This window comes from Natator depressus, chromosome 8 (genome assembly GCF_965152275.1).
Source record: "Natator depressus isolate rNatDep1 chromosome 8, rNatDep2.hap1, whole genome shotgun sequence".
Taxonomy (NCBI): Eukaryota; Metazoa; Chordata; order Testudines; family Cheloniidae; genus Natator; species Natator depressus.
In genome coordinates this window covers 7,401,376-7,415,188 of record NC_134241.1, presented here as the reverse complement: position 1 = coordinate 7,415,188, position 13,813 = coordinate 7,401,376, and the positions used below count along the sequence as shown (strand labels likewise).

At 49.1% G+C, this 13,813-nt stretch overlaps 1 protein-coding gene across 3 annotated transcripts in view; it reads right to left on the bottom strand.

Annotated features, from left to right (window-relative positions):
- Nucleotides 1-13,813, bottom strand: part of FLT4 (fms related receptor tyrosine kinase 4) — a 97,048-nt gene that overhangs the window by 22,497 nt on the left and 60,738 nt on the right. For all 3 annotated transcript variants that reach the window (XM_074960327.1, XM_074960328.1, XM_074960329.1), the window contains 2 exons: nt 4,049-4,190; nt 650-758 (listed from right to left, as the gene is read on the bottom strand). In XM_074960327.1, the coding sequence (XP_074816428.1) occupies nt 650-758; nt 4,049-4,190 (251 nt within the window). The remainder of the gene's footprint in view (nt 1-649; nt 759-4,048; nt 4,191-13,813) is intronic.

Genomic DNA, 13,813 nt, shown 5'->3' with positions numbered 1-13,813 from the left:
AGAGTCTGAGAAGATGCTGACATAGGCACTGTTTTTCAGTATTGAATTAAAAAAAACAACAACCTGCAGCAGTGACCAAGCTGGTTTCTCCCCATCTATGGCTGCCTAAAAGATAATTTTCAGAGTAGCAGCCGTGTTAGTCTGTATTCGCAAAAAGAAAAGGAGTACTTGTGGCACCTTAGAGATGAACCAATTTATTTGAGCATGAGCTTTCGTGAGCTACGGCTCACTTCATCGGATGCATACGATGAAGTGAGCTGTAGCTCACGAAAGCTCATGCTCAAATAAATTGGTTAGTCTCTAAGGTGCCACAAGTACTCCTTTTCTTTTTGCTAAAAGATAATGACATTTTACTTTAAATGCTAAGTTTGCTACCAGGATCTGTGCCTTTGCCAGCTTTCTCCAGGATTCTTTATGTGGGGTTACATCTCCAATTAATGTGGAAGCCGAAGCTAGTGCAGAATGCAACTGGCTTGCTGAGATGAATTTCTGATTGCGCGCACACGGCACCGGTTCGCAGGGTTCTGCACTGGGTTTCCAGGTGGAGTTTGAGGTTTTGACCTATAACGCCCTAAGTGGCTTTGGGACCTGCCTATTGGAGAGACCCAAGATTGACAGACAGACCTCCCTGGCATCTGGTGGTACTCACTGGTCACGTAGAAGTAGATCAGCCGTTCATCTCTACCCACTTTGTTGGAGGCAACACACTTGTACATGACGGAAACATTGGCTTCCTGGATCACCAGTTTGCTGACCGTCTGGATAAAGGAAGTGAATGTCAGAATGAATGATGGTGAGGGGAGAGACAGGATCTTCACTGCTCTCAGCCGACAATGGGACAGGCAGCAAAACACAAACAGCAAATCCTCCCTCCTTCCCCCCCCAAACCCTTAAAGTGCTGTTCTATTCTGAACAGCGATTGTGCCCCTTCCTATGCAGCATACTGCTGTTGACTCTTGTGACAGCAATACCTTAGCACTGCAGAGCCTCCGTGGCTAACGGAGAGTGAGCAGGATTCTCTTGTGCATCAGACACTAAACTCCAATCAGTCATACAGGGAGCAAGCCCATGGAGGGCTATGGAGACAATGGGGCAAGCAGGTGTGCCTGAACGCCCAATACAGTCTGCCGAACCTTTATTCCGGGGGACGAAGAGTGAGAAGAAAAGAGCTCTGCTTGATTCCCAGATCCCAGGTTTAGTTTGCAGGATTTGCAGTTGAGAAGAAAAAAATCTTTTTATTTGTAAATTGAGCACATGTGAACATGACGCGCCTCAGTATCATTTTACGGCTGCGTCTCAGAGCAGAACTCTACTTTGGCCCTCATTCAGGAAAGCATCCCTATACAGTTAAGCAGGAAAGCATGTGCTTAAAGTCTCGCTGAAGACAATGCGACTTGAGAATATGCTTAAAGTGTTTTCCTGAAGAGGGTTCGTTAGCATCAAGAGAAAATCAGGGGTATGAAAACATTGCGCATCTCACCATTTTAGAGCCTCTTGTAATTTTTTCTGCATTCCAAGCTTTTCATTTAAAATTCTTCTCCCTTTCCCCAGCCAAAGCAAAGTAAGCAAATGTGCTGCTGTTCTGATAGTTCAAACTTAGAGTCATTGAGTTTCAGGCCAGAAAGGACCACCAGATCACCTGGCTGACCTCCTCTACATCACAGGTGGCCAACACTGCCCAGCACCTAAACCTAAACCAGCAACTGAAATTAGACCAAAATATTACATCCCACAGGAGATTAGACTATTACGTGCCACAGGCAGAGAATAGGAGGGAGAGAGCTGCACCAATGGTCGAGGCCCCTGTAACGGCAGGGAAACGTCTCAAGAAAGACAATAGCAAGCAACATAAAAGGTTCGAATTCACTTTTCCTCCACCCTATTCACCTCACTCAGGTGTGAACTTCAAAGCTGTGTGTTATGAAGTGCTTTCCATTCAAAAGACATTGCAGTATAAAGCCTGGGCAATTTCCTTCCCCCCATTCTTTATTTGAAAACAACAAGATAATTAAATGCAAAAAACTACGAATCAATGTCTAAAATGAGGATGAAAATGCAAAAATTAAAGTTCTGACAACAAAAATAATTTGCCCACATTATGCATCCTGTACATTTTATAATATTCATTTTGTGATATAAATAATAATATACTAAGCTAGGTAATTAACCAGAATAAACAGGCATAGAAAATACTATATGTCTGCAACATGACTGCATTAACATTATTGGAACCTTATGTATTGCATTTTCTGACATCTTGTGTTTTTTGCTCTGCAGCCATAATTTTGCATTAATGTAGGGATTTTTACATTTCACATACGTCTTTCTGTATAGACTGGATTATCCTATGCTGAACCCACCACTGCACGCATTGGCCTTTTTAGCCAATTTTTACATCACCTATGACCTGTTAACTAAAATCTGACTGGAGGGTCTCAAACTGAGATCTGTGGACCACCCTGGATTGGAGAGTCCTTTGTGAAGAATGAAGAGTGAATCCAGCAGTCAGAGTTAGGAGGTTCAGAAGGGAGATGGGTCCCTCACAACACCTCTCTCTTAGGGGCCCGCAGAATGAATTGTAGGAGACACCTTTGGGGACACCACTTCCTCCCACAAGCAGCAGAATTCGCTCTTCCCAGAGCTTTGGTAACTCCCATGGGGCTTCACTGTCTGACTTAGAACTTTGGAATATTTACATTTAAAGTTACATCTAACTAGCTGGGGAGTGGGGAGGACAGAGGTGAAGAATGCAAGAGAGGAGGAAAGAAGAGGGGAAAAGGAGGAAAGGAGGAGAGGAACAACGGATCTAGATGCATAAGAAAGGATAAAACTGTGCTAAGAGGTTCCAGGTTCCATGACCATCTCCCAATACACCTATTTGTCCCCAGTTCACACTCCTGCTCCTGGTGTGGACACTCAACCACTAACCCCGACTCAGAACTGCTCTGAGCAGATGCATAGGCAGCGTCTTCCCATCCACCGCCCTTTCAGTCGCAGTGACGGATTCCTGGCTGGGGCCTTGGAACAGGAAGTGACTTTGGAGGTGTGTATGAAAACAGGAAATGACTTTAGGAAGCTGGGAGCCATTTGTTTGTTCTTGAGCCTGCATCCCTCTGTGTGTGTTTGGTGTCGAGCACTCTACCCTTGAACAGGAAGTTAGTCATGAAGGAGTGCACAGACCACTGACACTTATGGCTACCAGGGGGATGGAAAGAAATGGCTATTGAATGCTGGCCATGCTTTTATAGGGCCACACATCAGAAAGAGGGAGAGATGTCCCTTCCAGAGAGGAAATGCACTGCGAGAGCCAATGGAATTTCTTGGACTCCCAGGGGCACCTCCTGCACAAACACGTTTTCATTCACAAAGCGGCAATGGACTCAGGCCAGGATTTCTACACAACCTTTGTTCACTGGCTCTTCCCGCAGCCCACACAAGCAAGTGAAATGAACCACTGAAGGCAGGCATTTTCCTGAGATGTTTAGAAGCTTCCCCATCAGCCCTGGTCCCCATTCCCGCTTTCTGGGGGGCTTGGTGACTGGTCAGCAGTATTTGGCTGATTCCCCCCAAATTAACTGATTTGTTCCTGCTTTTATATCAGCATTCTGCTTCTAAGAAGCAATGTCCGTGTGTGGGATTGAAGGGAGGGGAGTTCAAGGCACAGAGTGAGGTGGGAGAGGGGCCTGTCTCTGGGGCTCAGTCCAAGGTAGGATTGAAGCCAGGGGAAACCATTCTCTCTCCAGCTTGGTTTGGCAGAGACAAGCTGGAACTGCATGTCAGGCAGCCAGGAACTACCCCAGCCATTTGACAATACTGCCTCCACCTCTCTGTGTCTCAGCTCCTTCTCTCCTGGTCATTGGAAGGACTGGTACTTTTATCTCACAGCTTAGTTCTTGACAGACACATGGGCACGGCTTCTCATTATTCTGTAATCACTAGATAACCTGACATTAGAGAGCGCCCATGCCAATAAGGTGTGTGGCTAATCGTGCCTGAGAGGTTCCACACGACGAGCCCGGGCAGTGGGGATACAGAGAAACAACCTCACCTTATTTCTTCCTTCTACTGACTCTGTCCAGGTGTCGATGCTCTCGATGGGGTTCACAGCATCCTGCTGGGACACGTCCTTCCAGTCCTTGCACTCGGGCATCCGGTCCCGCTGATGGCGCCTTGCCGCCCGATGCTTGCTACTGCTCACCCGGCAGCCATGCGAGAGAAGAGGGGATGGGGAGAGAGGGTGCTCGCTGAGAATGAGGCCAAACGGTGGCACTCCTCTCTGCAGGGTGGGGACTGAGAGCTGGCATGCTCCTTCTGTCGGAACCAACAGGATTTCCCGGGACGAGGAAAGCTCTCTCAGCAGCAACACTTCACATGTCCATGGAGGCCCACTGCACTTCCATGAGCTAGGTAAGCTGATGGTTCCTCCTTACATGGAGAAACTGAGGCAGAGAGAGAGGATGTGACTCTTAGGCTCCTGGCTCCCAGGCCACTGCCTTCACCACAAAATCATCCTTCCCCCCAATGATGGATGAGCGGGTGTAACAAGGCGGCTTGCTCTTGAGCTGGGGCACTTGGGGCTCAGCCAGCCCTGATTACAGGAGGAGTCTCACCTGAGTCAGCAAATTCCCTACAAAAAGCAGCAGGCGGGTGCAGTAAGGGCGGGGATGCTCAGGAAGGAGAGGCCTGAGAACGTGTAGCAGCTGAGAACTGGAAGCAGCAGCAAGGAACAAGCCTGGGTCCTGCAGAGACTTTGAACTGTGCCTGGCTCTGGGAAAGAGGGCTGGGGACCCCCAACAAAGGACGAGAGACACTGAACTGGGGTTGGGGCATGGAGGGTCAGTGTATACTGAAAGTGACTAAGTGGGACCCCAGGATATGTTTTAATTTCTTGAGTTTGGTTAAGGGACCCCACGAAGGAGACAATGGGTCGGAGCGCTACAAAGCGACCTCTAGCCACAAGGGACGCTCGGGTGGCAGCCAACCCTGCAGCGGTGGGAATGAAGGCCAGTCATCTATGCCATGCTCAGTTTCTGGCTCTGTTCCAGTTTGGTTTGCTCTGTAGCGAGGCCTAGATCCATAGTGTTTCTTCTGAGCCTGATTCACAGCACCGAGGGTGTAAAAGTCACCACATGGCTTGGATAATGTTAGCAGATGTTTCAGCCCTGCAAGGAGTGCACCTTGGTTAACCCAGGGGAAATGTCTCAAACACAGTTGCTGTAGGCAGCTAAAAGAAACAGGACTGAGAGATTCACCTTGGCACCAGAGCCTCCCAGGTTATTACCACTGATGCCAGGGGTACAGGGAAGGGAAGGGAGCGTTCAGTCTTTGATCTCCAGGAGTGCAGAACCCAGTCCTCACAGGGAACCTGAATACAAACTGCAGCCAGGCCTGACTAGCTGTGTGTGTTTCAGAAATGCATATGCACTAGGGCATGCGGTGAGGAGGGGGTGCCCTGGTGGGTCAGGAAGTGGAGTGGAGCGTGTATTGGGAGCCAAGTCGGGGGGGGGGGGGGGATGGAGGGTCCAGGCCCATCCATGGGGTAAGGCACAGGGATGTCTGCTCACTGCATGCAGGAGAGGGCTCTGCTCTGAATGAGCAGATGAACCAGAATGAATGTCTGGGGTGACAGGGAATGAGGAGCAGGGAGTATCCACTGTCTGTGCCGGGGATGCGGCTCTGCAGCGAGTGCTCCCCAGTTGTGTCTGCTGGCCACGCAGGGCAGAGTGCTCAGCAGTGTTAGTGCCCCAAGGAATCAGGGACAGGGGGCGTCTGCTGGTAGCACAGGGCAGAGTGCCCTGCAGTGTGAGTTCCCCGGGGGGCAACATCAGGAATCTGTGTAAACAACAGGAAGTCAGGAAGAAGCCTCCTGCATCCTCTGGAGCTGCACTAAGCAGAAACATTGCGGCCTTGGGAGACAGTGCTCATAATTCATCAGCCCCTCTGCTTCCTGACAGGGCCACCGAGTGCTCACATGCTATTGGAAATACACAGTTACAGCAGAACCTTTGTGGCCTAGGTGTCTCTGTCGGCGCCCCATTTCCTCCACGCTCAGTGACTCTGCCTCGCTCATGTTCTGCTCTCTGTTGGCTTCTTTTTCCATGTGTCTCGCTAGATGCATCTCCACTACGTCTATTCCCCTCAAATGTTCTCCTAGAGCAGTTCCACTGGTGGAAGCAACAGCAGGCGCACTGAGGTCAGAAAGGCAGCTGGGGCCCCTGGCTGCTTAACCACCATGTCATCTGCTCTGAGCAGGGTTAGATACCACCGGGGTAAACATACCTGGGCCCTGTCCTCACTAGTGCACCCACCGCTGCTCTCACTAGGACACCTGCCACAGTGCAAGCTCTACTGGGAAACTCTGCAGAAGAAAATCTACTGTAGACAGGCCCGCTCACTGATTCTTGCCCTTTACAACCCATCCCACTGGAGGTCCTGCGTTCTTGAGACCTTCCTTCAGCCAAGCAAGGCTGAGATTCTCTTCAGAGCCTCACATGGCTCCTACTTGGGCCAGTGGGTCAATGCCACAGTGCAGGCACTCTTACACCATGCAGCCTGAGCACACGTCTTCTGCAGGGTTCCCAGCTCCTACCGCTCCGGTTGCAGTCCATACATGGCAGGCTGCTTCTGGAGGAGCACATTTCTTGCATGTAGTGACCCACTGTGCTGTATGACTCTGCGCTACAAAGTGCCATCCAGGTGCAGGCCATTCACATCCAACAGCCACAGCTGGTCTGTTCAGTTCAGTACAGTTTTCTAACCAGCTTCCTGTGGCCTTCTCTTCCCAGCTTTCCAGGCAGTGGTGAGCTCTGCTGGGGAGAGCTGGCAGGTGGAGAAGGGAGACAGAACCTCAGAGACATCTCTTCCTGTGCCAGCTGAGAAAACTCTCTGCACTGAAACACTGGAAAGCCACAGAGATTTGGCATTCTCTCCAGAAATCAGTAGTCCTTTGAATGTAAAATGCCACCATCCAGTGCACATCCAGGGAATGGAGTCTGCGCTCCTTGTTAGCAATGTGTGGCTTCAGAAAAAAAGACAGGTGGGTATATTGTCTGGTTTAGGTGAAAGGCCGAGATTACTTTGGGGGTTAATTTTGCGTGTAGTCTCAACAAAACCTTAGCCTAATAGATAATTGTGTAATGTGGATCAGCCATAAGGCTCCTAATTCTCCAACCCTTCTAGCCAAAGTGACGGCCACTAGAAAGATGACCATTGATCATTAGAGACCATGGTTCAAATGTTGATTTAGTTAACACCAAGAGGACCAAGTGAAAATCCCGTGTGGGAGCAGGTTTAGTTACTAGAGGGAAGGTTCTAACTAAACCCTTTAGAAAACGTTCAGTCACTGGATGGGTGAAAATTGAGTGGGTGTCAACTGGGGAATGGCAGGTGCTAGCTGCTGCCAAGCACACTTGCAGGAAACTAAGGGACAGACCTGAGGTCTTCAGGGTGAGCAGATAGTCTAGAACAGTCTAGAACAGTCTAGAATGTCTGGTTCTTCTGGGTACAGCCGGTTCTGTTGAACCCAAATAGAAAAATCTCTTCCACTCAGCTAAGTCGCATTTTCTGGTGGATTCCTTCCTACTATACTTAAGGATGTACTTGAACTACTACAGAACATGTCTGCTCTAGATGCAACACCCATCCAAATACCAAGCCATGAGGAGGAGGGACTCTAGATTGGGATGTCTGATCTCATGCTTGTCCTGCATCAAGAGGTCTGGGAAAGTCTGCATACTGATGGGTGGACGGATGACTGCTGGAGAAGTTTGGGGGAACTAAAACTTTCTGGGCCATCTGGGAGTGATCAGTGATCACTGCCCCATCCTGTTGAATCTTTCTGAAGACTCAAGGCCAAGAAGAATGGATGGAAAGGTGTTCCCGATGAGGCCTTCCCATGAGATTAGAAGGGCATCTGCTTTGGAGTCCTGACTTGGAGCAATATATCTTGCATTTCATGTTATCTCATGATGCAAACAGATCCCAAGATGGGAAGCCCCATCTGAATATAGTCTTTACCACTGAGTTGTATAGCTCCCATTCATGGTCAATCGAGACGTGGCTGCTGAGGCTGTCTGCTAATGTATTGTGTATTCCCAGGAGGTGTACTACTAATAGAGTGATCTGGTGATGAATACACTACTTCCACAGGTTGACCACCTCTATCTACAGAGGGAAAGATCTCACTTCCCTTTGCTTGTTGATGCAGAACACTGTTGTCATGTTGTCTAGCACCACCTGAAGATGTTGGGATTGTATGAGCGGTAAGAATTGTTTGCAGGCCTCTCGGCCAGCTCTCAATTCCAGGAGGCTTCCATTCAACTTGGCCTCTTGAGCAGTCCATGTTCCTTTTGCTGCATTTGTCCAGATGGGTGTCCCACCCCAGGAGAGCAGCGTCTGCAATCAACCTCTTGGTTGGGAAATTTCAATCTGCAGATAAAGACACTGACTTGCCGGAGGTCGAAGATGAGTCTCCATCCTGCCTTTTTCTTGGGGATGAGGAAACATTTGGAATAAAATCCTTTCTCCTGATGTTGAGATGGTAGTGGCTCTATGGCTCCCTTCTGGAGTAGGGAGTCTATGTCCTGAATAAGTATCTTGTGGGCGTGGTCCCTGAAAAAGAATTCCATTCAGTTTTTCTCCCAGGTGGTGGGAGATTCTGGCCACGCCCAGTTATTTCCACTGGGTGGCTTATACACAGGCCCCAGTTTCTTATTTCTTGCAAGGGAAAACCTTCCCTTTGCAGGCTTTCTTAAGTCCCTTCTGCTCGGGGATCAAAACGAAAGTTAAATGTCCCAGCGCTCCCAAGAATAACTGCTTCCCAGAGCCAAGACAAAGGAGGAAAGGCCAACAACAGTACCTTCTTATTTTGGGGCCATCTGTGTAGCGGTTTTTGAGGAGCCCTTTTGGCTGGGCTGCTGAATTGAGCTAGCCCCTGCAGGCCTAACCCGGGAATTCGCTTCACTCTCTACTAGGGTTGGGGTGGAGATCTCCTGGATGGGGGGGGTCTCCCTGGGGCTTCAGGAATCAGTCAAGCTGTTTCCTGCTCAGGATGATCTCTCCACCCCACAGCTGACTGCAGTGTCCTCCTTTTTAAAGGCCTCCTCCCTACTAAAAATGATTGACATGGCTAGAGAGGAGGAGTGAGCCCTACACAGGGCCTCTCTGGTGCCTTCCTCATCATTATGGGATCTATACACCTTGTCACAGTCCCTGAAAAGAGATGAGGAAGGTTTTTTTGGGGGGGTTGGGGAGGACTCAATGGTGTAGCCAAAATGGATGATGTAGAGAACCATTTGTCTGCTATCATTCACCAAGTCTGGGAAAATTGGGCTAGGTGGCCACCAAATTTGATGTCTGGGTCGGTAGGAGATGAGTTGGTTCGCAGCTCTCAAGGGTCTCATCAAAAGTATCCCTTAGTGGGAGGTTGTGGTTGGAAGGAGGAACATTGTGTTTGGTTCTCTGCATCCTTCGCTGCTTCTGTGGTGGTTCATATCTGCGTTGGTAGTAGAAGGCTTGTGGCAGTGATTTAGGCTTGTAAGGCTGTCTATCATACTTGCTTTCCAGTGCTGACCTATATATATAACTGGGGAAAGAAGGGTTGCCCTTGAGTCTTTCAAGACTCATTAGTCTTTTCGGTAATTAAGTTATACCCATAACAGGGTGAATCCTCCACAGTGGATTGAACTTCCCTGGGGAAACTTGAGGAGAACAGTCAGGATTTGTGACACATAATGATAGCAGTCGCCATTGACTTTGAGGCTGTGTCAGCTAAGTCAATAGCAGCCTGCTGAGATGTTCTAGCCACCAATTTACCCTCCTCAATAAGGGCCTCAAATTGTGCCCTATTCTCTTGAGGAAGCTTGTCTCTGAATTCAGAAATCTTTGAAGCGTTAGAAAAGTCATACTGTCCTGTGACAACAAGGCCTGGTTTGGAACTGCAGGCTGGTGGATGCAAACTCCTTCCCTCTGAGGCAGTCCAAACGTCTGGCCTCTTTCCCTGAGGGATGCTGTTTCCTGCCTTTTTCAGTGACAGCCTGAACCATCGAAAGAGTTTGGGGCAGGATGAGTGAACTAAAACTCTGCTCCCTTGGCTGTACTTTTTGTCTGCCCTCTTAGGAGGAGGTGCACGAATTACTGCTGGAATATGCCACACGACTTTGGCAGACTCTAGGATGGCTTCATTAACAAGGAGCACTATTTTGTTAGGTCCCACGGTCCGTAAATATATCTGCAGCCTGTGAGGTAGCCTCTGGATTTCCTCCAGAGGAATCTGGAGAGAGTCCATAACTCTCCTCAACAGATCTTGATACTGTGGTCATCTGGTAGACATGATGGGGCCATGGCAACTGCCTCATCAGGAGATGATGATGGTACTCCTATTGGGCCCAGCAGTACTGCTGGATCCAGCTCTTCCTCCTGCTCTCCATGGGTTCCTGAGGGAGCTCTGGTTGATCTCTGGAGGGGGAGGGATGGTGTGATTCACGGGGAGACCATACAGATTCAGAATATTGCATTTATGAGTCTCATGGTCCCCAGTACAGCCAGTGAGAGGGATCCAACATAGGTTGAGGAGGTCCCCAAGGCATAGGGTATCATGGCCAGGGTGTGGGGGCACCCCATCTTATAAGGTCGTGGCAGGGCCCAGAAGATTCTGGATCCTCTATCTGGGCTCACTTCTCTCACTGGAGGTGATGTCAGTTCTTCCCCCATGTCAGAGTCCCCCGAAGAGGAAAATGCGGGCTTCTCCAATGGTGGTGCTATAGGTACCATTGATATGGAAATACCTCGACTGTTAGAAGGAATTGGGGATTGACCTGTCTTGTAGAGTTCGTGGAGAGATGGTGTCAGAATCTCCCCTGTAAAGACTGGGTCTGATAGGAGGGAAGATTCTGGATCTGGAAGGGTTATGATATCATGCGAAGTAGTGCACCTATCACCAGTCATCGGGGTGTGAAGAGTCTTCTCTCTGTGCATCTTTAGAGCTGGCATAGAACAGCCCTTGGAAGCCAGCATTTCCTTACGTGAGCATGTCCATACCGTCAGTGCATGGGGTTTGTGATGCTGCCAGACCAGATGCCAGGTCATGCCAAGGCCCAGGGCCTCAGTGAACACTGATAAATGCACAGCTGGAAACCAGTCCGGTTTATCTGTGGGTTAGTATAGTTAAAATGGATATTAGCCTAATAAGAATGTGTTTAGACTTTATGGAATGATACTGCTTATAATCTCTGTATCCCTTGGGAAAGTTATATTGCAGGTTTACACTGTAACCCTCTGTAATTGGGTACCTCACCGAACAAGAAAAAGCAGCATTAATTAAGGCAGTGGTTCCCAAATTTGTTCCGCCGCTTGTGCAGGGAAAGCCCCTGGAGGGCCGGGCCAGTTTGTTTACCTGCCGCGTCCGCAGGTTCAGCCGATCGCGGCTCCCAGTGCCCGCAGTTTGCTGCTCCAGGCCACTGGGAGCTGCTGGAAGGGGCACGGGCCAAGGGACATACTGGCCTGGGAGCAGCTTCCAGCAGCTCCCATTGGCCTGGAGCAGCGAACTGCGGGCACTGGGAGCCGCGATCGGCTGAACCTGCGGACGCGGCAGGTAAACAAACTGGCCCGGCCCGCCAGGGGCTTTCCCTGCACAAGCGGCGGAACAAGTTTGGGAACCACTGAATCAAGGTAAAGTGCTTGTTTTGCACACAAGATGGCCCATTGATGGCAAATGAGGCATTGTGTAACAAAGGACAGAGACCTTGTTGATTGCATTCCTAACTCTCTTCAGGAAGGGGAAACATGAACACATCCCATCAGCTTGGAATCTGGGGAATAAAAAGTTCCTGACAAGGAAAAACTTGGTTTCTTTATGCTGTCTAGACTCTGAGGGTCAAAGATTCCTAAACATAAGCAAGAGATTCCCATGCTGCTTGGCATGGGTCAGCCCTAAAGGATGCACAGAGCTGCTTATTATAGATGCTTATATTACTTTCATAAATTGAAGACTGTAACTCATTTGTGTGTGTGTTTTTTTCCTGTTTTAACCTTTTAAATAATTCTCTTATTTCATAGATTCATAGAATCTTATTTCTTTTCTTACTTAATAAATGTTTAGTTAGTTTATTACAGGATTGGCTACAGGTGTTGTCTTTGGTTTGAGATCTGAGTACAAATGACCTGGGGTAAGTGACTGGTACTTTGGAACTGGGAGTACCTGAATACTGGTGTGATTTTAGGTGTAAAGTGATCACCTATCACATAGTCCAGCTTGCCTGGCTGGCAAAATAGCCTGGAATGGCCAAAAGGACTGGCTGTGACTCCTGGGTAAGACTGTCACAATGCTTTAGGAGTTCACACTTGATACTGGGTTGGTGAAACCTAATGATAGAACACACAACTACTTGGAGATTTCTGCCCTGCTTTTTGACAGTTTGCCCTGAGGCTGGCACACATACTCACGAGCCACTCCACACAGCATGACAGGTTCTTAGTGTTTGACCTTGGCAGGTACTGCTGATTGTCCTGGCCTTGGCTCATGTCTCTCCTTGCTTGGCACCAGTGGTCCCACTCCTGTCAATGGTGGTGGTGTGGAGGGAACTCTTATTCTTCATATCATGACTCCTATGGGCCCTTGAGCCTCCTGGAGCCAGGCATGAAGAATCATCCAACTTAGAAGGCATTGGCGATACAGAGGTGGGGGATTTCTCTTTAGGCTTTTGAGAGGGCTCCCTGTCCTGGTGGTGAGCCTAAGAAGAGGAGCCTTTGGCTCTGTCTTTGCTCACCTCTCTCTCAGAAGTGGTAGTGCCAGGTGGAGTGCTCCTCAACACCGCTGCCCGCTGTACAGGTGGCTCTGCTTGGCCTGGCTCAGACTGTCATCTCCTAGCACACTCCATGAGATGTTTCCTAAATCTGAACTCCGGCACTTGCCGGGTTTGGCTGGGAAAGGAGCGGCAGATACGGCACTTAGCTTCTCTGAGGCAGCGTAGGCACCTCTGACATTGGTTGTCACTGACCGGGCAGGACTGCGGGTAGGACATACAGTTCTTGAAGCCTGGAATCCCAGGCTTAATTTGTGTCCTGTATTGGTGGGGGCGGGGGGAGATAATCCTGAATTCTAACTAACTAAACTAACCCTAAAACGAAAACCTAACTAACAACATTTATATTTTACAATATTTACAGATTTGATATCGGCGGGTTAGCTCCCTCAACACGGGAGGGTTATGTCTCAGACCATACAGCGGGAGAAAGGAACTGGAGAGGCGGTCCGGAGCACAAGGAGAGGAAGAGTGCAGGCGGGGAATAACAGACACTGCTAGCAAAAATCTTCCTGTCTCAGGCACATGGGGTGCGTGTGTACCTCACAATGGAAGACACATTGGGACCAGCAAGCCAAGAAGAGTAATGAAATTCTCCTGCTCCTCCTAGCAACATGAGATGAACACATCCAGCAATGCAGCATCAGGCTCACTAGGTGTGGATAGGACACAGGTCACCTAAGCAACAGGTGTTTCCTCAGTCAGAGCCCTCTCCTTCCATCCCTTCCAGTACCCAGAGCTCTGCAGTAAGGATCCAGGGACATTTTGGGCTGCCCTTCCTAGCCCTCGCAGAGACAGCTGCTTTCTGACTCCTCTTTAGGATGTTTCTTTTACCAGTCCAGAGGTTAACCACTTAGATACCAAACAAACACCACAGACTTCTGACCTTCACCTTTCTAATAGGAGACATGCAGGAAGCCAGATCTGATTCTAGATTCTGCATAAGTCATTGGTCACTGATGCTCATCACCTGTAAGATGCTGGGTTGGTGTTTGCCCCCCAGGGTAGGAATG